This window comes from Pimephales promelas, chromosome 23 (genome assembly GCF_988280905.1).
Source record: "Pimephales promelas chromosome 23, fPimPro1.hap1.1, whole genome shotgun sequence".
Classification (NCBI taxonomy): domain Eukaryota; kingdom Metazoa; phylum Chordata; class Actinopteri; order Cypriniformes; family Leuciscidae; genus Pimephales; species Pimephales promelas.
The window spans coordinates 7,731,386-7,754,458 of NC_142791.1; the positions used below are offsets into that span (position 1 = coordinate 7,731,386).

The following is a 23,073-nucleotide window of genomic DNA, read 5'->3' on the forward strand; positions in this document are numbered from 1 at the left end:
TGCAAGACTAATTTGATCCTATTTCAAAACCTGACCTTGACACTGAGAGGTGGCGGTCGATGCGGGCCATCAGGTCTTCATTCTGCTGCTGAAGCACCTGGACCCGCTCCTCCAGGTGCAGGTTCTTTTGGGCCTGCTCGAAGGATCAAGCAAACACAGAGCTCCACATTAAATTCTTACACAAACTTCCCCTGCCGGGACAACAGTGGACTGAAATGTGTTTTACTTGAGGACGAAACAATGAGAAGCATAAATGCTGAAAGGAAAATTGAGTTAAAAAAGGCTTCAAAATGGACAGCAGTCCTATTTCCAAAATCATAAATAATACAACCTCCAAATCATAAATAATACAACCCTGTGTGATTTGTTGATTTTATTAGGGGGTTGTAAAAAGTCAGGAATGTATATATATATTCACTATAAAATTAATTCATTTTATTAGAAATCATCATTATTTAACATTCTGCAATGAATATAATGTGGTCCTTGATCAAAAAAATGTCTTTTACTTGTTTTCTATGGAGCCCCATACATGACGTGGACAAAAATATACAGTATACAGTATATCATGACAATAAATTAAGAATTTGTTCCCTTGACTCAGTGTTGTGTACTCGAGACTCGGACTCAGTCTCGAGACCATATTTTAATGGCTTCAGACCCAACCTTAGGTTTTACAACCTATCTGGTCTCGAATTGGAACTCGACTCTCTTTGCTCTGGGTCTCGACTCGACTCTCTTTGGTCTCGGTCTTGACTCGGACTCGACTTTCTTTGGTCTCGGTCTCGACTTGACTCTCTTTGGTTTCGGTCTCGAATCGGACTCGACCCTCTTTGGTCTCAGTCTTGACTCTCGACTCAACCCTCTTTGGTCTCTGTCTCGACTCAGACTCGACTCTCTTTGGCCTCGGCCTCGACTCGGACTCGACTCTGTTTGGTCTCGGTCTCGACTCGGACTCAACCCTCTTTGGTCTCGACTCAGACTCGACTCTCTTTGGTCTCGGTCTCGACTCGGACTCAACCCTCTGGTCTCGGTCTCGACTCGGACTCGACTCTCTTTGGTCTCGGTCTCGACTCGGACTCAACCCTCTGGTCTCGGTCTCGACTCGGACTCGACTCTCTTTGGTCTCGGTCTCAACTCGGACTCAACCCTCTGGTCTCGGTCTCGACTCGGACTCGACTCTCTTTGGTCTCGGTCTCGACTCGGACTCAACCCTCTGGTCTCGGTCTCGACTCGGACTCGACTCTCTTTGGTCTCGGTCTCGACTCGGACTCAACCCTCTTTGGTCTCGACTCGGACTCAACCCTCTTTGGTCTCGGTCTCGACTCGGACTCGACTCTCTTTGGTCTCGGTCTCGACTCGGACTCGACTCTCTTTGGTACTTGGTGTCGACTCGGACTCGACCCTCTTTGGTCTCAGTCTCGACTCGGACTCAACCCTCTATGGTCTCGGTCTCGACTCGGACTAGAGAGAGCTGGTCTCGACTACAACACTGCCTTGACTTATTAATTCATTCCCTTGTTTTAATAAATCGTGGCTATGCTGTCCTAATTAATTCCCTCCTTTGATTCAACAAAAACGAAGGAACAAATTAGTAAATTGGGCAACAATTTGATTTCTTTTCTTAACTTTAAACTGAATACAGGAAGATACTTTATCTCACAAACATCTCATGGACAGTGTGTTTATCCTGCACACCTTTTCATTTGTAGCTTACCACTTTCTCCAAATGACAGATCTTCTTCTCCTGGTCATGAATTTGCTGGTTCTTCATCTCCAGAACCTCCTTTAGACTCTTCAGGTCTTCCTCGATGTGCTGATACGGGGCCAGTGCATCCTGCAAATACATTTACAGTACAATCCCTACTTTTAGTATTTGTGTGCCTAAATCCTAGTATGCCTTTATAAATTTCCCTTTATATATACCACGATTTGTTCATCAGTGCTCTTGCTCAGGGCCTCTTCAAAGCGTTTGGCTTTGTCTTTCAGAGTTCGGTTCTGGAAAGTCAGAGTGTCCACCTGGTCCTGAAAGAAACGGTACTGTTACTAATGAAGCCCTTTGGATGAGTAGCAAAAAAACTTTAAGTCACTAAACAATCACCTGAAGCGAGAGGCGCAGCTTCTCAAAGTCCTCTTCTAGATTGGCTTTTTGCTGCTCATGGGCTTTTCTTAAGTCTAAGAGAAATGAAACGAGAAGGATTACAGAATTTACGTTCTTCTATCAGCTGGTTAGTAGTGGTACTAAAAATGGCACCCTCACCTCTCATTGTCCTGGCATGCTCCTCCTGCAGTGTTGACATGGTGATGTTGTGCATGGTCTTCAGGTCTTCAAGGGCGGCCTCGTGGTTGGCAGTCAACTCTTCGATCTACACACAAAACGCAGTTGAGTTTTCATATTCATACAATCCTAAATCTATCTCCCATGATCCATCCTCAGCCTGAGGATCCAACCTGTTCCTGGTGCTGGGTGTGAAACTCCTCCACCTCTGACTGGTGCTCTGCTCTGAGATGGTCTCTGTCCGAAGCGTGCCGCAATCTCAAGTTCTCCTCTAAGGTTACGAGTTCAGACTCCTGCTGCACCTGTAACTCTCTCAGCTCCTTCTCAAAACACTCCTCCAGCTCTCTCTTCTCCTTCTGAAGACGCTCCCAGCGAGCTGCGTTAAAGGCTGGGTGGTATGAAAAACAGAGCATATGGATATAAATATTGGAAAAATGTAGCCACTGTTAAAGAAGCCATTAATTTAAAACTGACAATGCTTTTTTTAAAGCAATATTGCAGTACTTAAGCTTCCCCAAGCTTAACTCTTTCCCAGCCATTGACGGAAATGTACGGCTTTCCGTGCTTTCACTGTTATGCGGTAGGCGGCGCTATGACACATCTTCTGAAAGAGTACTGTATCTCCTGATCAAAACACTGGTGAAGAAGCAACGATTTGTAAAATAACCCGATCATCAACATTAATAAACTGCCTAACATTAAATCTTGACCCGGGATGAGATATAGGACTGTTCAAACATTAGGTGTGTTGATGGACTCGATCTACTACATCTGTGTTTTAAATATCATTCTGAATCCGATCCACACGTAGTCTTTGACAAAAGCGCAATTTTCTCCGCTTTTTGCTCAAAATCTGGCTTTTTTTTAATGAAACCAGATCAAGTGTTTATTAAAAAAACAATACATCAATCACACTAACTTCCCTTCCCTCTTGCAGCGACATCTTTTCTCTTCTCTGATGATGTGTTTACTGGCATGAGGGTGTGGCAACCTGTCACTCAAATGACATCACAACAATAGCAAACCATCCAATCAATTCCCGATAGACAAAATCAAGTCCCGCCCTACATTTTTCGTGAAGCCGTTTAACTGTCTGGGATATATGTCACAGTAGAGAAAAAAAGACCAATGGCGCGACTCAGTTCGTCTACTCGAACTATGCACTAAATCTTTGTACTCTTTTTGTGAAGAAAAAGTACATACTATTGAGTGTGTAGCAGAAAATTAGACAAGCTTTGTCTAAATTGTTAGACTAGTCGAAGCCGTTTATGCAACCAGAAACTGTTTTTTTCTTAGAAGTTTCAATCTGGACACTCACCCACTTCATGCTGAATCCGACTGAGTTCCTGTGACAACTCTCTCTCCTTCTCTTCAGCACTTTCACACTGAAACAAACAATAACACACATCTGCTTTTATTCTGATCCACTACTATATTAGGCTACTCAAGGCTAGTTTTTCATTGACATCTATATCTATCTTCGAACCCAACCGGAAAACCAAGTGTATTTTCATAATGTATTCTAGGATTATTGTATTATTTATGAATATTTATTTGAATTATATGAAGTTTATTTAGCTTCTTTCCTCATGGAGAACATTTTCAGTCCTCGTGGCTAGTTTCTATAATGTAGGTGATTTCAGGTTTAACCATTTTTGTAGGGACATTTGGTTGCAGAAATATCAGGGTAAACAACAAATAAAACATTACATGAACTGTATGTACAATTTCTTCATGGTTAACAGTTTTACTAATTAATAGTTCAGTAATCACATCCATAAACAGTGAATCAATGTACTTTTTTAGTGTTGACTACTTACTGCATACTGCATTTAGTGTTACTTTTAAGGCCTAAATAAAATGTAATTATGAATTATGACTAAACAAAATCAAACACAAAAGACATGTCTGTAAGTGTAAGGTGACGAGGAAGAAATAATTTGATACAATGCTGCAGAAGCATTAACACTCTAGTGTGCATTTAACAGAAAATCTACTGCAGTATACCAACCTGATAATGAAAAGCACTTAAAAATGAAACATCCATTATAACAACTAATAAAATGTGGATTGCTTTATGTTAGAGTTGCCAGGCGTGGGAGGAACTGGCAGGTTACTGACACACAACTTCTATCCGTAAACCCTTTTACTGCTAAACAGACAAACAGGAGTGCAATTAATATTAATGTATGTGTGGGCATTAGGCTGGAACATATTGAATAAATGGGTGTATATTTTAAGCCATCGTGTTTCAAACCCCTCACTGACTTGTTTAAGTTTGTCTCGAATTAGTACTGTATGCATAGGTATTTTAGAGGCTATGGGACAAATGTTTTTTTTCTTTTTTCATGATGTATAATTTAGGCAATCATTCGTGATGAACAGCAGGGGGCACTGTGCTTCTAAAAAATAATTTTTGATTTACATTATTTATTAATTTAGCAGATGCTTTTATCTAAAGTGATTACAAATAAGGTTGATAACATATATGATTCATCCTAAAGATACAGTGATGCTTGTTGTGTTTTTGTGTGCAAACAGTGACTCAACGGTCTGCTCTTGCACACAGTTACCTCATTTATGATAGATTAGATAAAGGCTGTTATTTGAGTTTTGGGTTTTGGTTTTTGAGTGTTCAGTTTGCAGTGGTTGATATAGACTGGATGTAACAGTTCATCAGTAAACTAGTGGTTGAGGCGATTTGGCATGGTAATAGAAGCATATCATGTGGTGATGACATGTGAAGACCGTAACATCATTGTGCCCTTGAGCAAATCATTTGATCACAGGGTTTGTGCCATGAGGAATGTCACTAGAGTTAGTGTACTGTGAAGCATGATTGATTGAACGTAATTATATGCTTAACAATACATTTAGAAAACAGCATATTTGGGATGACCAATTCTCTAAAAATATAATACAATAAAATTGTGATTATTATGTTTACAGCAATTTTTGGGAACACTTCTTTTAACCCTAATTGATGGAGTGTGTACAAAAGTGTTCGACTCTTGCATTTTCATTGTCAAAACAAGATCATTTTATTGCCAATTCATGTGTGAAAAATGCCAATTCATGTGTTTAAATGATTCCTCATGGCATGCTCCCTCCCAACCATTTTACTATTTAAGCCTGATGAATCTTGACATTGTCATCCTGAAATATGGCCATATCCTACATGGTTGTTTTAAGAAATGAAAAGCTACACACTCCATCAATTAGGGTTAGAAGAACTGTTGCCAAACATTTACCAATGAATAATAATAATAATAATAAAAATTGCTGTTTAATTTAAAGGTACAATATGTAGGATTTTTGCAGTAAAATATCAAAAAAACACTAGGCCAATGTTATACATTTTGCTTAGTTGATTACTTACAATATCCCAAATGTTTCCAACTATTTGTAAATTGTAAGAAAATTGTGATTTTTTTTCCTCGCCAGGTTTGACCTCGTACTGCAACAGTAACCATGGCGACAGACGTGGACAACTGGGTCGGTTATGCCCGTTATGCGTACTCAACAGCGTGAGCGACACTTTTGTTATTGACACCTGGTGGCGAAACAATCTTGCATTTTGTACCTTTAATAGTTTTGATGACTTTATTAGGATTCTAAAATGTGTAAAGTGGTAATAATAAAATAAAATAAAAAACTAGTACAGTATGCCCAAAGCCTTATGATTGATCACATTTGAAAGAAAATTTGATGTATAGATGTCTGCAATAACATACCTTGAGGGAGAAGTGCTGAGTACATATGACAAAGACCTCCAAACCCAGGCTGGTTTTCTTTAGTTCTGTGTGGAGAGCCTGCAGTTGCTTGGCCTGTTCTTCATAGCGACCCTGCAAGAGCTGCAACTCCTCGTGTCTCTCTACTTCATCTAGCTCTTTTTCTTTCTTCTGCTCTTCTTCTCTTTTCTTCTCTGGACCTGGGGAGCCAGTACGAGGCACAATCTGAATGCTTGAGCCTCGGACTGCCACTGTTGCCTTCTGTTGCCTCTGAAGCACTAAAGTGGGAAACACAAAAGAAACAGCACTAAAAAATCAATTTCATTAAACTCATCTCAGAACTGCCCCATGTGAATAAAACAGCCTCCATAATGCTAACACACCCCAGGGAGTACTATGCGCTTAACAACCATGAAACAATTTACATGAAGCTTTACCATAATTTCTATACCTAACTGGATTAGTTGAATACTCTATAAGTAAAGCAAATGGACTATTCAAAGACTAGACTGGTTTCATTGTAATGTTAAAATGAGGTATGTGACCCACAGCTTATGGCACAGTGGCTAAACAAACCATATCATATCTTATAGTTACTATTGAATAGCTACTTGCAATAGATTAGTCACACTAAGACACTCATGGAAGTTACATAAAGACATTATAAAATATTTATGCTATATAGAGATAAACTCAAAAACTAGCATAAAAGTAAAATATTTTTCAATTCTAAAATATAAAACCAAGGCAAAATGTGCTTCAAGATAAGCAGGCAATATAAAGCACTACTAATGCTAATGCTAATAGCGGCTAATGTTTTTGTTCTTACTGCAGCTGTGTGTTAGCATTCATCTCTTGATGAATTTGATAAACACAATGAGCCAAATGGAATGACAAGATGATTTACGGCCATCATTACTGTAGAACGTAATCTTCAGAAAAAAGACTTGTCTGTGCAGAGCTGTTAATTGCTATGTTCTGTTAATTGTAGTCATTGTTGTCCTCAGTGTTGAGTATGCAAGCAATTTGTTTGTTAATGACTGGCATCACATTTTTTCAATGCCCTTTACTGACGTATTAGGTGTTGAATTAACCTCTATACACATTAGCAAGCTACGGCTGTCCTTGTTCATTGTATACTGTATTGATATGCTGAGATACATTGCGTTCAAAGGTTTGGAGATTTTTGAAAATATAAAATATTCAGCAAGTGCACATAAAATTGATCAAAAGAGACAGTAAATGCATTAATAATGTTATAAACAGATTTCTATTTCAAAGTAATTCTGTTCTATTCATCAAAGAATCCTGAAAAAAAAAACGTTTTAATATTAAATGTTTCTTGAGCAGCAACTCAACATATTAGAATGATTTCTGAAGGATCATGTGACACTAAAGACTGGAGTAATGATGATGAAAATTCAGCCTTGCCATCACTGGAATAAATTACATCGTAAATTATACAAAATATGTATCAAATAAATGCCTTGGTAACCACGAGAGACATCTTTAAAAAAAACATTTTTAAAAATCTGATCAACCACAAACTTTTGAACGATAGTGTATAAAGTTAGACAATATCAAAGAGCTAGTCTTAATCAAAATGATGTTCAGCTGTACATTTTAAAACATTATGCTGACTCATACACAATCCATTCCTCACACACACACACACAGACACCATCCTCCTAAAGCGGCTTATTCTTTAGTCTCTATGACAACAAAGAGAAAAAATGCTTTTCAGGTAGTAAGGTGGGCGAAACTGATGTTAGGTAGATTCCCTGCTCATCAGAAGACAAAGAAAGCAAGAAGAGCAAAGATTCACTCTGAAACCTCCTAACATGTTTCTCAAGAACCCCCAACATTTTGTTTTAATGTCCTTCAGGGGGATTCAAACTGTAATTTTGTGAGTTCTGACCCCCAAAACCCATAATTTGCACCCCAGGAGGGATACAGACAGTACTGTGGGGATCAAATGCTGAAGCTTGGGTATTGTTTCGATTATTGTTTCATTTTGTTCAACATGACAGCTGGGCAGTGACCCCAGTGGCCACACTGATAACATTTTAAATGTAGTACTCTTTCATTCTAAGTTTATGTGTGTGTGTGTGTGTGTATAGAAAAATAAAAGAGGTTTTCAGAGCATCAGATGAGATTTATCCAATAGGGTGACATCCTCTAATGGAAGCACTGTACTCTGTAGAGCAGCAGGGGACAGCTATGAAAAGAAAGCAATCTTGGGTTGATCTTCGTTTTGGTTGGTTACCTGGAGACTGTGGTTTAGGAGACACTACAGCGAGTCTCTTAGGGGATGAGAGAGATGAACGGGTGCCATCAGAACTCTTCTGGAATTCCTTACGGGATGCTATAGATAAAGAAAGACATCGGTGAGTTAATGGCAGTGTAGGAGGTTTCCTGAGTTCAAGGACATTCACTTGGGGGGGCACATATACAGTGTATGCTGCTGCAAATCCATGAATGCATTTGTAAAAGTAACCACCACCCCCTTTCTATCTCTTTTCGTATCGCTCTCCTCTTCCGCGGAGTCATAATATGGTCTCAGTGGTCCATGGATCGATTCCAATAAGAGGCAGCCAACCACAAAATAACACTGCTGCCACACGGGCTGAACGATATGATATTCTGAGGGGTTGCAGGCATCCGTGCACATACAGTACAGAATACAGTATAAATATATTAAAAAATCAATCTCACAAATCTCAGATCTGTGGTCAGCCTAAATTGATGTGAAAAAAAAATTGAGAATATTTCTTAAAATAACCCTGATGTTCATAATAATATAAAATGGTCAACAAATAGCAAGGTTGCATTAAATCGACCAAAAGTGACAGTGGATTAATAACATTCATATTAAATCATACTAGAATGTGGTAAATCATGGTAAACCAGCCTAGTACATGGTAAAGCATGATAAACTATAGTAAATCACACTGGAACATGATAAATCATATTGGAACATGCAGGCAAATAATGATAAATCATCCTATAACATGGTAAATCATCATATTGGCACATGGTTAATCATGATAAATCATCATATAACATGGTAAGTCGTATTGGAACATGGTTAATCATGTAATATCACACGGAAATGTGGAATATCATGGTAAATCATGCTTACTACATAAAACTTAATGTATTTTGATGCTTTTGTGCTTAAACGCCTTGAAGGCCTGAACACCACTAAATGCTGCTTGCAGCTTTAATTATTATTATAATTTGGCCTGTTAATTATAATTAAATATAATTAAAAAATATGTCTATTTCAATTTTTTTTTCCATCAAAGAATCCCAAAAACAAATATTTTAGGCAGCACAATGTTTTCAACATTGATAATGCAAAGAAATGTTTCTTATGTGACAAATCCGAATATATTAGAATGATTTTGGAAGGATCAATTACATCAATAAATCGAGAAAGAACATAAAATAAAATAAAATAAATAAATAATATATTATATATAATCAATACCAATAAATATTGTTATATTTTATATATACTTGTGATTAAATAAATGCAGCCTTGAAGAGCATGAGAGACTATATATATATGAATTCCACCACTGTGTGATCCCTTATTTGTTGTGTTATGGCCTAAAATTTACATACCAACAATGATTTTACAATACAATTATAAATATAGTATTTACATGTACAACTGACTATATCATCATTATTGGTGATATCACCCAAACAGAAGAGACTGGCACTGTCTGTGGAATAACAGGAAAAGACTGAAGACACTGCTGGGTTGGAGCTAGTTTCAAATCTCCCATTTCAAAACAGAAGGGGGTGCTTATGTTTTTGGGGTTGCTGCTTTTGGCTTACTTTTACCCAACACCACGCACACACACAAACATCACATTGGATCAGGCGTCCCAGGGCACCTAATTACTGCCAGCTCATTTCGACATGTAGCAGACAGCCATAGACATCCCTTTAGAATCCCAATAGACTCCCTCCTCCCTAGGACCACACTTCTACCCCACCCCCCATGCTGAGACAGCACCTACGGCATCAGAGGCACCGGTGCACCATGGGTGGTTGCGTGTGAGTATGCTTAACTCAAGTATGGCACCCTAAAGCCTGCATGTGTGTTATAAATACTTGGTTACCTTAGATCCATGCGAGAATGAGATATATGATAGCTGCACATGATCTCTGAAATGTTTTTTAACAGCAGTGTCTCATGAATGATGTCATCGCTCACTACCTTGACAGCATGCTAACCCTAAATCAGTACTTCATGGTGAGCCAGCTGCCCTGGCAGCCTTTTGGTCCCTCCAGGGTTCTGGAGATTTTTTCAGGATGACAAAGAGGGAAGCAGCAGGCAGAGCTATATGCTCATAGAGCTGTGGCTAAGGATCAGAAAACGTGACGCTGAAAATGGGACAGAACTGGTAACAACACTTGAGACGGAGGGGGACAGGTTATAATAAAAAGAGGAGGATGAGTAGGAAAGAAGAGGACCAAGGCATCTTAATAGCCTCATTATCCTTTAGGCAAAAGGAAAAGGATTGGTTAAATGGTCATAGATGGGTTCTGATTGGATAAGCTATTCTGTAATGTCACAATGCTTTATCACTTGCTTTAATCGGATGATTACTTCTTAATGATCGGCCTAACTGAGCTGAGATAAATAGGTGATTGCGAGCAAGTGTATGAAATTCAGCTAGTATGCACTTTAATGGATTTCCACTACAAGGTGTATGCTTGTCTAAACAGGATTAATTATAACAGAATGCAACTAGAGTAATCTTCAGTACTACAAGCATACTTTTCAACAAGTATGCACTACAAGAGGTAATCGTTTCAACTAGCATGCATACACAAACATGTACTTCAGCTAATATACACTAAAAGAATGTACTTCCAATAGTTTGCATTACATTTACACTTTCACTAAGTGTGCACTATAAAAAGTATAGGTTCAGCTAGTATCGGCTTTAATAAAAATGCATATAAAGTATACAATTGAACTAGTATGCAGAAGTATGCTCTAAACAAGACTTATTCCATTAGAAAGCATTACAACTAAAAGTGATCTTCAAACAATACTAGAACAAGCATGTTTCATATGCACTACAAGATTTGTATTTAGACTAGATTTCACATACTTTACATTACAACGACTGGTGGACTCCAATAAGTATACACTTCAATCAGTATGCACTACAATTAGTATGCACTTAAAAAAGTGTGCAATATAAAACATATAGCCTTAGCATGCACTTCAATAAGAATCCACTTTATTTAGTATGAAATTTAGTTAGAATGCACTTCAATGATTATACACTACAAGAAGTATGCTCTAATCCAGACTATTCACATTAGAAAGCACTACAACTAGAGTGATCCTCAACCAGAACTACAACATGTATGCATTTTAGGAGGTGTGCACTTCTAGAAGTATGCACTTCAACTTGCATGCACCATAAAAAGTATGTGCGTCAATAATTGTGCACAGCACATGACAACAAGCCACTTTTCCCTTGCTGGGCTTAAAATGAATAAGTCTGAATGGCCTACTTCTTGAATATTAAGAAAGGCTGTTTTTTTCTCTCTCAAGGAAAAGTCTACATTTCAGTCTTGACTAAACATAGGCTGCGACACCCACCAACTGACCTGTCCCATTATTCACACACACAGAGGAGATTAATGACTCTGTAGATGACATGGACAGGGAGGTAGCGCTGTTTACTTATGCCTGACAAGTACGCTCTCAGCTCTGTGTCCATGGATCAGAGGAGGTCTGTCTTCAAACTGGAGCTTCTGTCTGAGAATTCATCATGACATTTGACAGGTCACTTGGCACTGGAGGAAGCATGCAACCTCGATATCTCAACACGCCAACTGAAGTAAATTCATGCTGAATTATGAAGAAACAAGCGACAATGCCAGTAGTTCTAATGTGAACTATTTGAAGTCCATTCACACAGCATATACTAGTTGAAGTAGGGCCTACATAATGCATACTTGTTGAAACATACTTCTAGTTGTCTAAACCTCTTATAGCACGTACTTGTTGAAATACATGCTTGTTATTGTACCGATCACTCTAGTTGTAGTGCATTCTAATAAGATTATCCTTGTTTAGAGCATACCTCTCGTAGTGCATACTTCTTGAAATTTATACTAGCTGATTTACATACTCAAAGTACATTCTTATTGAAGTGCATACTAGCATACTGCGTCCATGTTTTATAGTGTACACTTAGTGAAGCACACTTTTTGTAGTGCATACTAATCAGAGAGCATCTTGTAATATAAACTATTTGAAGTTCATTCTTATAACATAAGTGTATACAAGCTTAAGTACATACTTTCTTTGAACAAATAACTTGAAGAAGTGCAAACAAATTGTTGAAACAAATACTTGAAGAAGTGCATACCTCTTGCGGTCCGTACTTGTTTAAACATACTTGTTGTAGTACTGGTTGCAGATCACTCTAGTTGTAGTGCATTCCAATGGAATTAGTCTTGTTTAGAGCATACTTCTTAGAGTGCATTTTAATTGAAATGCATACATTTCATTTTACTAATAGAGCATGTTGAAGCGCATACAAGCTATACAGTATGTAGTCCATACGTTTTAAAGTGTACACTTACTGAAGCACATACTTTTCGTAGTGCATACTAAGTGCATCAGAGAGCAACAGAGAGTAATATATGCACTATTTGAAGTTCATTCTTACTGTGCGTTCACACTGGACACAAATAGCGCGTCAAATCCACGTCAAACTTGACCACTTTGACTTTGTGTTAATTTGCGTGTCAAGAGTGAAACTGACGCGCATAAAAACAAAAGTTTGAAGCAAAATTTACACGCGTCACACGCGTCAGAATCGAAAACCAAAATGAACATGTCTCACATATTGAAATAAAGTTTTAAGTGAAAAATTATTTGCTTTGTTGTGCATTAGAACCACGCACGGCACGCAGGCATTTAGTTATATTACAAAATAATTTATTGAAGCATCCAGATACTTCACCACGTGAGCAAGCAGCTAGGCACCTGATTGATTAACGCGGCACGAATTGACGACAAAGTTCAGATTTTTCAACTCGGGCGGCAGGCGCGAATTCGCGTCAAACGCGCGGACTTGACGCTCAAATGAGGCGTATTCGCGTCTACCGCGCCGCGCTCTACGCCTTTTCGCGCAATTTTTACGTGCGTAACGTGCCTTTGCATTGACTTAACATTTAAATCATTCACGCCTAACGCGCTATTCGCGTGCGGTGTGAACGCACCATTATAGTATATACTAGCTGAAGCATATTTGTGTGATGCATGCTAGTTAAAATACTTGAAGTAATACATACCTCATGTAGCACATGCTTAAACATGCTTGTTGTAGCACTGAATCATTGTTTGTATTAGTGATGCATTTGACTTGTACCACATTCTGGTTTGATTTCATCTTGTTTAGAGCATACTTCTTAAAGTGCAGCATACTAGCTGAAAATATGGAGATTTGGTCCACTTACCCACAGGGGAGCTTCGAGAAGGGGGCAGGATTGAGCGGCGTGTGGGTGCAGGAGTGTTGGGGGGTTGAGGATTGCTGCGGCAGGGTGCTCTGGATCCATCTCCAGGCGGCGACGTGGTGACACGGTGAAATGGTGGCTCATCATTTATACTGTTGGGCCCTGAAATCACCCCAAAAAAGAGAAAAAAAATGTTTTCTTTTGTACTCTGCAATTGAGCTGCATAGAATTCATTGTGCATCATACAGTAGTCTAGACACTGAATACAGCAGGTCAATTTCTTGTTCTCTGATTTACTGTGAATGCTTAATCAGACTGTGATCTCACTCTCACCTTCACTGTCTTACTCTGCTGCTGTCTAAGCACATTATTCATCATCTGTGGTGGATGAGAATTCATCTAACTGCTCATTAACCCCAACAACTGAACCCAGACCATCCGTTCATCCCACTCTAGGCTTGATCAATAACCGCAGCCCAGCTCAATATGAACAAATGCTGCAATAAAATCAGAACTGCTTGCCATGTAAAAGAAAAAAAGAACAAGACATAGCATCTCTTCAAAGAGCCATAACAGATTTCACAAATCACATAGGCACTTTTATATAACGGGTCCTTTGAAAGACACTTTCCTCTGTATTTTAGCTGTTTCAGACTGTAAGGCGACACCATTCTCGGGAGCCCGTACAGAACGCTGCTCTGCTGCTGTGCTATCTCTATGATTTATGAAGTGCTGAGAGAGTATTCCAGGAACAGAGAAGAGCAGACAGATGCAGAAATGCTGACAGTACTGTCAAACGTGTTTTTAAATACCATATTTTATACAACCCCAAATCAGAAAAAGTTGGGACATTTTGTAAAATGCAATAAAATCAAGAATCTGATATGTGTTCATAATTTTTAACCTTTTTCTTTTAACTGACACAAGTACAAAGAAAAATTTTCCAATGTTTTCACTGACCAACATAATTGTATTTTGTAAATATGAACACATTTTGATTTTGATGGCTGCAACACACCCCAAAAAAGTTGGGACAGAGACATGTTTACCACTGTGTTACATCACCTTTCCTTTTAATTACACTTTTTAATCATTTGGGAGTTGAGGATACTAATTATTGGAGATTTGCTAATGGAATTTGCCCAATCAAAGCCGCTCAACAGTCTGTGGTCATCATTGCCTGATTCTCCTTTTCATGATAGGTCATACATTTTCCATAAGAGATATATCTGGACTGCAGTTAACAGGCAGGCACATCCCTTCTGATTGTCTAGAAACACAGACTGAGATATCTCTGGATTCCCTGAATCGTGTGACAATATTACGTATGGACGATGATGAAAGGCATAAATGCTTTGCAATCTTGCATTGAGAAATGTGATTTTTTTTTTTGTTTGACAATTCTCTCAAGATATTTGGTGAGCCATGACCCATCTTTGCTTAAAAACACTGAGAAGCACTTTTACACCCAAAAACCCCAACTATTACCAGTTCACCTGCTCGTTGTGGACTGTTTAAAATAGTTGGATAAACTCATTTGAATAATCTTTACACTTGTATTTGGTCTCTGTCCCAATGTTTTTGGGGTGTGTTGTAGCCATCAAAATCAAAATTTGTTCATATTCACAAAATAAGAAAATGGAAAACGTTTTGTACTTTTGTCAGCTAATAAAATGTTAAATGGAATGAACAAATCACAGACTCATGATTTTATTGCATTTTACAAAATGTCCCACCTTTTTCTGATTTGGGGTTGTAATTCCCATGTAATGAAGAGTAGAGCAGCCAACAACTGAAATATATATCCTTTACTAGGCATTAAACATAACCATACTAACAGAATCACTTATCTATGGGAATAATATTCAGCAGTAAAGGCAATTTGAGGGTGATCTGAAAAGGGTAAAGAACTGGAAAGTTCTGGCTGCAGAAATGGAGTTTCGGAAACAGCAGGAAGTGCCACAGCCCTCCAGCTCTCACAGCAGGATATGTTAAGGTGCAGAGCAGCTAAGACGCACTTGATTGGCTGCTGGGAAGTAAACCTCGCTGCTCATTGGTGGATTCTCCTCCAAATGTGAGAACCAGCTAACTGCTTTCATTGTGTGTAACTGGGTTAGTAGCACAGAGACTCAATCCTTAAGATTTGTTACTGTTTCATCAGCTCTCTGGTTTTACATAATCATCCAAATAATGGGAGCATTATACTTGTGTGGATTGGATCACATTGTGCACCTAGGATATCTACCATTAAAAGTCAGTAAAGCATCACGCTCTACATATACACATTATTTTTTAATGAACAAAGTACAATATATGATCTGAAACCTTTTTTTCCTTTAAAAATGACATCTGTTAAAGGGTTAGTTCACCCAAAAATGAAAATTATGTCTTTATATGACTCCCCCTCATGTCGTTCCAAGCCCGTAAGACCTCCGTTCATCTTCGAGAACACAGATATTTTAGATTTAGTCCGAGAGCTTTCTGTCCCTCCATTGAAAATGTACAGTATACACGGTATACTGTCCTTGTCCAGAAAGGAAATAAAGACAAGCTCAAAGTAGTCCATGTGACACCAGTGGATTAGTTAGAATGTTTTGAAGCATCGAAAATACATTTTGGTCCAAAAATAACAAAAACTACGACTTTATTATTAAGCATTGTTTTGTCTTCCGGTTCTGTTGTCAATCCGGGTTCACGAGTCCGCAGTGTGACGCTGATGACGTAAGATGCTGCTGATGCATATCTGGTGGGTCCATGTTTTTGGGTTCAAATAAATATGGCTGGGCAAAAAAATGATTGTTTTGTTTACAATGTGCGTCTGCCTCAGACTGTAAACGAAGCTCTGGCGCACCAGATAACACGTCAGCAGCGTCACTGAATGTAGCTTGACAACAGAATCGTAGTTTTTGTACATTTTTGGAGCAAAATGTATTTTCGATGCTTCAAAATATTCTAGCTAACCCACTGATGTCACATGGACTACTTTGATGATGTCTTTATTTCCTTTCTGGGCAAGGATAGTATAGCGTACATATATTTTCAATGGAGGGACAGAAATCTCTTGGACTAAATCTAAAATATCTTAAACTGTGTTCCAAAGATGAACAGAGGTCTTACGGGCTTGGAATGACATGAGGGGGGAATCATTAATGACATAATTTTCATTTTTGGTTGAACTAACCCTTTAAGTTTGCAAACATTTGGAAAATGTCTTAATATTACAGTTGAAAATCTTATTTTCATTAATAAAACAATAAAATGGGTACATAACAGGTTGTAAGATTTAGCCTAAATGAATCATTTATACTTGGTATAGAATAAAACAAAAAACACTTTTATTTCAAAAACTCAGGTAGCACAATTGCTGAGATTAATAAATGCAGTCAACAGTAAAATCTGACAAAAGTCGGATATTTAACTCAGAAAAAATATTATAATATCGGTCATAGAAATAACTGGCAGGGTGCACTGTATGGCATAGCATTACAGGATTTACATTCTGATTGAAGCCAAATGATTTAACCTCTGTCTCTTTCTAGTTCACTGAACTTTTCCATTCACACACACCATACAGCAGCGCAGTCTCATCCCAAGACGTCATATAACTGACGTTTTGGGACATCTTTTGACCATACGTCAATATTCGCCTTTTTAACGTCTTAAACATTAAAAGTCGGTGGATGAGGTTATGGGATCCTAACTCTACCCCAGACCTAAACCTAACCCTAAACCTAACCCGTCACCTAACTGACGTTAAAGGTAAAGAGTCAGTTGTATGACGGCCCGGGAACGCCATCTACCGACGTTTAAGGGGACCCTAAAAAGGCGGATATTGACGTATGGTCAAAAGACGTCCCAAGACGTCATTTATATGGCTTTTTGGGATGAGAATGTGTTGCAGCCAGCAGTCTTTTTACATACTGAACCCCAGGTGTGTTTATATTCTTATGCTGTTCTAGTGCTTGAGTGGTTGACAAATGCGTTTTTAATTAAGGGAAATCTCTAATGAATTTAGTTAGCTCAGAAAAGTGTACACTTGGTTAGTGAACATTTGACAAATATGGAATAAATAGACTAAGATCACATTAATCTCCTTTAAAAAGAAAAATCGTATATAAAATTAAGCTTATAACGCATGCACGCACACACAGTCCTGGAAATGCAGTGCGGAGAAGCAATTCACACTTGCTGAATTGAAATTGAAAAAAAAAAAAAACAATGCTGCTGACATTTCAATCATAATGAAGATGAATTCTCAGCCTAATATGAGTAATACAAATATACAATTCAGTTTGAGCTGAATAATTTATCAAAACAATGCACCAGAAGGGAATGTAGAAGTAGAAGATTAATTTAATGCAGTTCTGGTTGGGATAAAATTCAGAACCAAATAATCAGCACTTCTTCTCTGGCCTTCTGGCCAACAAAGACAAATGATAGTACAAAAGCAAGAGATGGAGGAAAACAATGTGTCGGGAAGGAGAGAATATGAATGCACCTCACGTTGGGCACCACTATTAGCGAAATAAATGATAAACTGGGGAGGAGATAAAAGACGGGCTAGATAGTTAAATCAACACTGAAACGACCACTATAGAGAAAAGGAGAGACAGACAGACAAAGAAGTGAAAATAGAAAGAAAATACATGCAAGAGGAGTGAAAATATCTGGGGGAAAAGAGCTCACATTAAGGATAAGGATTGGGATGGCTTAAAAGTGACAGAGGAAATGTGATGGGACCGGATGTTATTCCAGCACAGAAGGTTATTTCCCATCTACCAACATTTAGATGGCACAGCGAAAAAATCCGAATGAAAAATCGGGCCCGGTGAACACAGCAGTGACCCATTAAGAGATGGCGCTTGCGATGCATTATTAAGCACAGAGCATCAGAGGTGCTCCTGAGGATGCCTGGAAGTAAACATTATGCAAATGAAACCCCTCCACTCACAGCCACATGGCAGGACGGGTGCCACTCCAATACTAATACCAAACGGACCTGTGGAATACTGATTCACTGCTCAGCACTGCTTGCAGGAAGTGGACCAATGGGCCAAAAGGAAAAACAAACTAGTATTTTAGTCAGCAATTGGACAACATTTGGTCATTATGTAATATGGACTAGGCCAGAACATTATGTGCAATAATGTACAAAAAGTAGTGTGCAGTATACATTAGTGTGCATAGTAAATTATGAAATCCCAAAGTGGTGTACATGATGATAAGATTGTGCACTAGATACAAAACTAGTAGGACACCTGTGTAGTGTGCACTAACATATTGGCACAGGGGTCTTCTTGAACCTTATGCAGTTATAAAAAGAGATCAAACAATAATTGGTCGACCCCCTGAAATCACAATCATGAATCCACTAAAAATTCCCAAACCCCCAGTTGGACACCCCTACTACCTGATTAGGTATTTCTGTCCTTTTTTAACGATTGATAAACTCTGAGAAGATACTTTTTACATGTGTATTATCTGTAACTACTCATAACACAATAGCTAACTCATGATATCAAGATGAACATGATACAACATTAAACATTAATGTTTTTAAAATAACAAAGAGGGGGGAAAATGGAGGTATTGGAATAGAAGATAAAAAAACAGGCCTGGCAGCACTCTGAGAAACACACTCTCTCTGGGAGGCTTAAGAGGGATAATGGAAACGGAAGTTAGCTGAAACAGAGAGATGGAGATGGCTTGGGATTTTGAGGAATAAAAGCCTGGTTTGAATCTTCACCCACATAAAAAAAAATCCTGCAAAAGCTTTCAGGGAAATAGATAGAATGGGATTAAGACATGTGAGGTAAATCAGGCTCATGTGGTTATCGGTAAGAGCGAGCAGGCCAGTGCTAATAGAGAGCCTAAGTCCCGCCCCTGCGCTTCCGGTTCATGGGACCTTATTTCGGAAAAAAATATGTATGGTAGTCAATGGTGAGAGATAACTTATCTTTTTATTCCGTCTGAACTGTGCCCTGAATTACACATATGATGTTTGTCAATTTCAAATATAATTATGAAAGTCAAGAAAGCCGCAGTTTTCTATAAAACAGAAGAGTAACATTTAGTTTTAAGTGAAAATCGCTCGATGAACTACATCTCCCGGGAAGTGAAACGAGCGCTGCTCGTGTGTGTGCAGTCTGGTACAAAACACTCACGCATGACGGCATAACGTTACGATTATAACATAAGACTATAGAAACAATGACAGCTGTTAGCTTAAGTTAGCTAAAGTTAGCTTCATTCATTGAGAGAAAATGTGCGCCTTTGGGGTTTGTAGTCTTTGTAATTACGTCTTTTCTCAGTCTTATACCTCGACAGTTTTACATTAAACTGCGACTTTCTTTACTTTCAAATGTATTTTTTAAATTGACAAACATCATGTGTAATTCAGGGCACAATTCAAACAAGATCAAAATATTTGTTGTCTCTCACCATTGACCACCATATAATATTTTTCTGAATTAAGGTCCCATGGTGGTCGACCGGAAGGGGGGGACTTAGGCTCTCTATGCAGGCTGGCACATTTAAAGTAATTTTAAATCATCATGGTGTCATTTTAATATTCAAGAGTGATGCTTATGATATATGCATGACTCACTAGTGCTAGCCCATATATTAGAATCAGAACTATCTTTACTCGGTACAGCTGAGATTGTGAAGGCAGCAGGAAACAGACAGTCCTTAGGGGTAAAAATAGAGAAAAAGTTAATTAGCATCTCTCTGCGCAGTAGGATCACCCAGAGCTCAGCGGTTTTGTGAGTGTGTCAGCATAGGGTACCCAGAGAACAGACTGTCCAGCGTCAAATCTGACGGACAGAGAGATGTGGGATTTAGAAGCGTACTTATTAACCATACCAATGAGACAAATACTTCTAGCAATCTAGAGCAACAAATCTATAGTGAAAGCTTATATGTTTAGTGTGTGAGAATGTTTCCTGTGCGTGTGAGTGTGCATGTGCGCAGTGGTGAACCATCTGGTCTCAGCAGTGAGCATGAGTCAGAGATGGGCTGGAGCGATGGCATCTGTGCTCTCACACCTCCCCCTCTCCACACTTTCTATAACACCATACTGTCGCTCCCATTCCTCTTTTCCAACTCTTTTTCTATCCTGTTCTTCCATGATTTTTTCTTTTCAAACTACATGAAAAGTGTACTCTAGATAGTGTGTAGTGCAGTGAATAACATACTATGTAGTTTTACAATATGAGACGTGTATTCCTTAATAATATGTGAGATTAGAATGAGCACATCCTAAATTATAGCATGGTATGCAAATTGTGCTTGGATGATTTACTTTAGCTGTGGTGCGCGAGCTGAGAAAAATGCTCAAAAAGGTGAACTAGGAAGGTTGGCACTTTACATAATATATTTATGTTTAGCTTACATATAATAATTGTGTTTTTTGACTTGAAATATATATTTTTTTTCTATTAAGGTCTCAACTTAACAGTACAAAATCCTTACGCGTTGTCCAAAACATTTATGTTAAGTAAAAAATTCTGTACATCCAGGGTACTGAATAGGGTGGCAGTATAGTGCGAGCCAACTGCCATTTTGCCCGAACTTGATTTGATTTTGTTTAATCTGCTTAAATATATGTACAATTTAAGTTTACTTAATCCGTTTGTGTTGGATTACATGATTGATTTGTGTTGCATTAACTGAAACTGGGCGGTGCTTGTTAGTTCCCAGCATGCTTTGCATATGGTTGAATTAAGAGAGAATAAATGTTAAAATGAAGTGTTATTTTATCTTTTTTAGAGAAATTTAGAAAAGGATAAGGCTTTTACTTGATAGTGTGTAATTGTTTTTAATGTAAAATTACATTGGAATTAATAGAACCATTTAAATTATAGTGGGTTACCATTGTGGAGAAGAGTGGAGCATTTTGTTTGACTGTCGATTGATTTAACAGTGAACTGATTTAAAAACTGAAAATTGACTAAAATATATCTTTGTTGTTGTTGTACTGATATTTTTTTCCTTTTATTTTCTCTTCTCTTACTTCTCAACAGCTGTGTAAGTGGTGCAAGTTCCCAAGTGCAGAACACAACGCTGATCTCAGACAATATTCACACATGTTTTCCTCAGAGATTGTTCCCAGATTAATATCTGTCCAGGGAGCTGGATGTTTTGTAACTCAAATTGAATATATAGTCAGTGTTGGGTAAGTTACTCTAAAAAAGTAATTACTTACTAGCTACTAGTCCCATATTAAACAGTGTGATTACTGTACCAATTGCTCTCTTTAAAAGTATTGTATTATGCATTACTAAAGAATAAGAGGCAGTTATTTATTAATGAAGCAGGTATCGCTGTTGCTAATATATAGTTGCTCATACTTAGTGTATAGAACCAGTGTTGTAGTACTCGAGACTCGGACTCGTCTCGAGACCATATTTTAATGGTCTTGGTCTTGGACTCGTGTGCATTTGGACTCGGAATTGACTCGTACTCGAACATTTTTTTTTTTTAGGACTCGGACTTATTCCCGAGTCCACTCGAGTTCAATTCAAAATATTTTTCATGATTATTAATGTATGTTAATAAAACATTTCTTTAAATTGATTGACACGCCCAGTGATTTGTGATTTTCTAGTGCGCAACTGTGCATGACAAATTGTAATAAAATTACTTTTAACACCACCTACTATGTGGCCTTTTTACCCTAAACTGATCATATTTTTAAAACTCTAAGTAAATTCAGTAAAAATAAAGGATTTCTCTAAGTAAATAAAAGTAAATTAGGTAATCAACCCTCACTGGTCTCGGTCTCGACTCGGACTCGACCGTCTCTGGTCTCGGACTCGACTCGGACTCGACTCTCTATGGACTCGGTCTTGACTCGGACTCGACTCTCTCTGGTCTCTGTTTCGACTCGGACTCGAGTGAGATGGTCTCGACTACAACACTGTATAGAACATTAGAACAGACCCTTAACCATTTCATGTAAACAATTCTGGGCAAGACCAATACCTTTACAGAACCTTTAGACCTTTACATAACAAAACACATCTAAGAATGAAAATCAATGAAAGCAGCATCAAATTGACTCTTGTCTATGTGAATGTGTGTGTATCCGTAATCCCCTCGCCATATACTTTGCTGTTACAGGAAAGGTCACATCTGATATGTTCAAGTTGTTAGTGCTTCAAGTAAAAAGTGTTACTGCACACTGTATGAAATCTATTTTACTAGAACAAAACTAGAACAACTTCAAACTTGTGACTTGAATTCCAGACTCTTGATGATTTTACTTGTGGAGATCTGAAATATCCCAGAGACCAGTCATGTTCAAAGAGCGAATGTCACTGAAGAAACCCCAATAGACAATGAACTGAGATGAAGAAGAAAACGCAAGAATTAAGAGATTTTGGCATGTTCCCGACAGGCCGTGGCATGTGATCGCATCCATCAATGCTGCATGCAAGCTGGGAGCTCACACCAACAAACTGACAGTTAGCAATATCCAAAGATAAATTACACTCAGACAGATTTAAAAAAAAAAGATAAAGAAGAGGATATGTTGCCCCAGCCGGAAAGGGGTAT

General features: G+C 38.2%; 1 protein-coding gene across 2 annotated transcripts in view; it reads right to left on the bottom strand.

The window, feature by feature from the left end:
* Positions 1 to 23,073, bottom strand: part of mtus2a (microtubule associated tumor suppressor candidate 2a) — a 71,422-nt gene that overhangs the window by 3,882 nt on the left and 44,467 nt on the right. Inside the window, exons 5-14 of one of the 2 annotated variants that reach the window (XM_039675391.2) lie at positions 13,519 to 13,677; positions 8,276 to 8,374; positions 6,013 to 6,287; positions 3,597 to 3,663; positions 2,452 to 2,666; positions 2,261 to 2,366; positions 2,102 to 2,175; positions 1,927 to 2,025; positions 1,718 to 1,837; positions 36 to 133 (exon numbers count right to left, since the gene is read on the bottom strand). In XM_039675391.2, the coding sequence (XP_039531325.2) occupies positions 36 to 133; positions 1,718 to 1,837; positions 1,927 to 2,025; positions 2,102 to 2,175; positions 2,261 to 2,366; positions 2,452 to 2,666; positions 3,597 to 3,663; positions 6,013 to 6,287; positions 8,276 to 8,374; positions 13,519 to 13,677 (1,312 nt within the window). Of the gene's footprint in view, positions 1 to 35; positions 137 to 1,717; positions 1,838 to 1,926; positions 2,026 to 2,101; positions 2,176 to 2,260; positions 2,367 to 2,451; positions 2,667 to 3,596; positions 3,664 to 6,012; positions 6,288 to 8,275; positions 8,375 to 13,518; positions 13,678 to 23,073 lie in introns of both variants that reach the window. The other variant, XM_039675390.2, reaches the window with a different exon arrangement.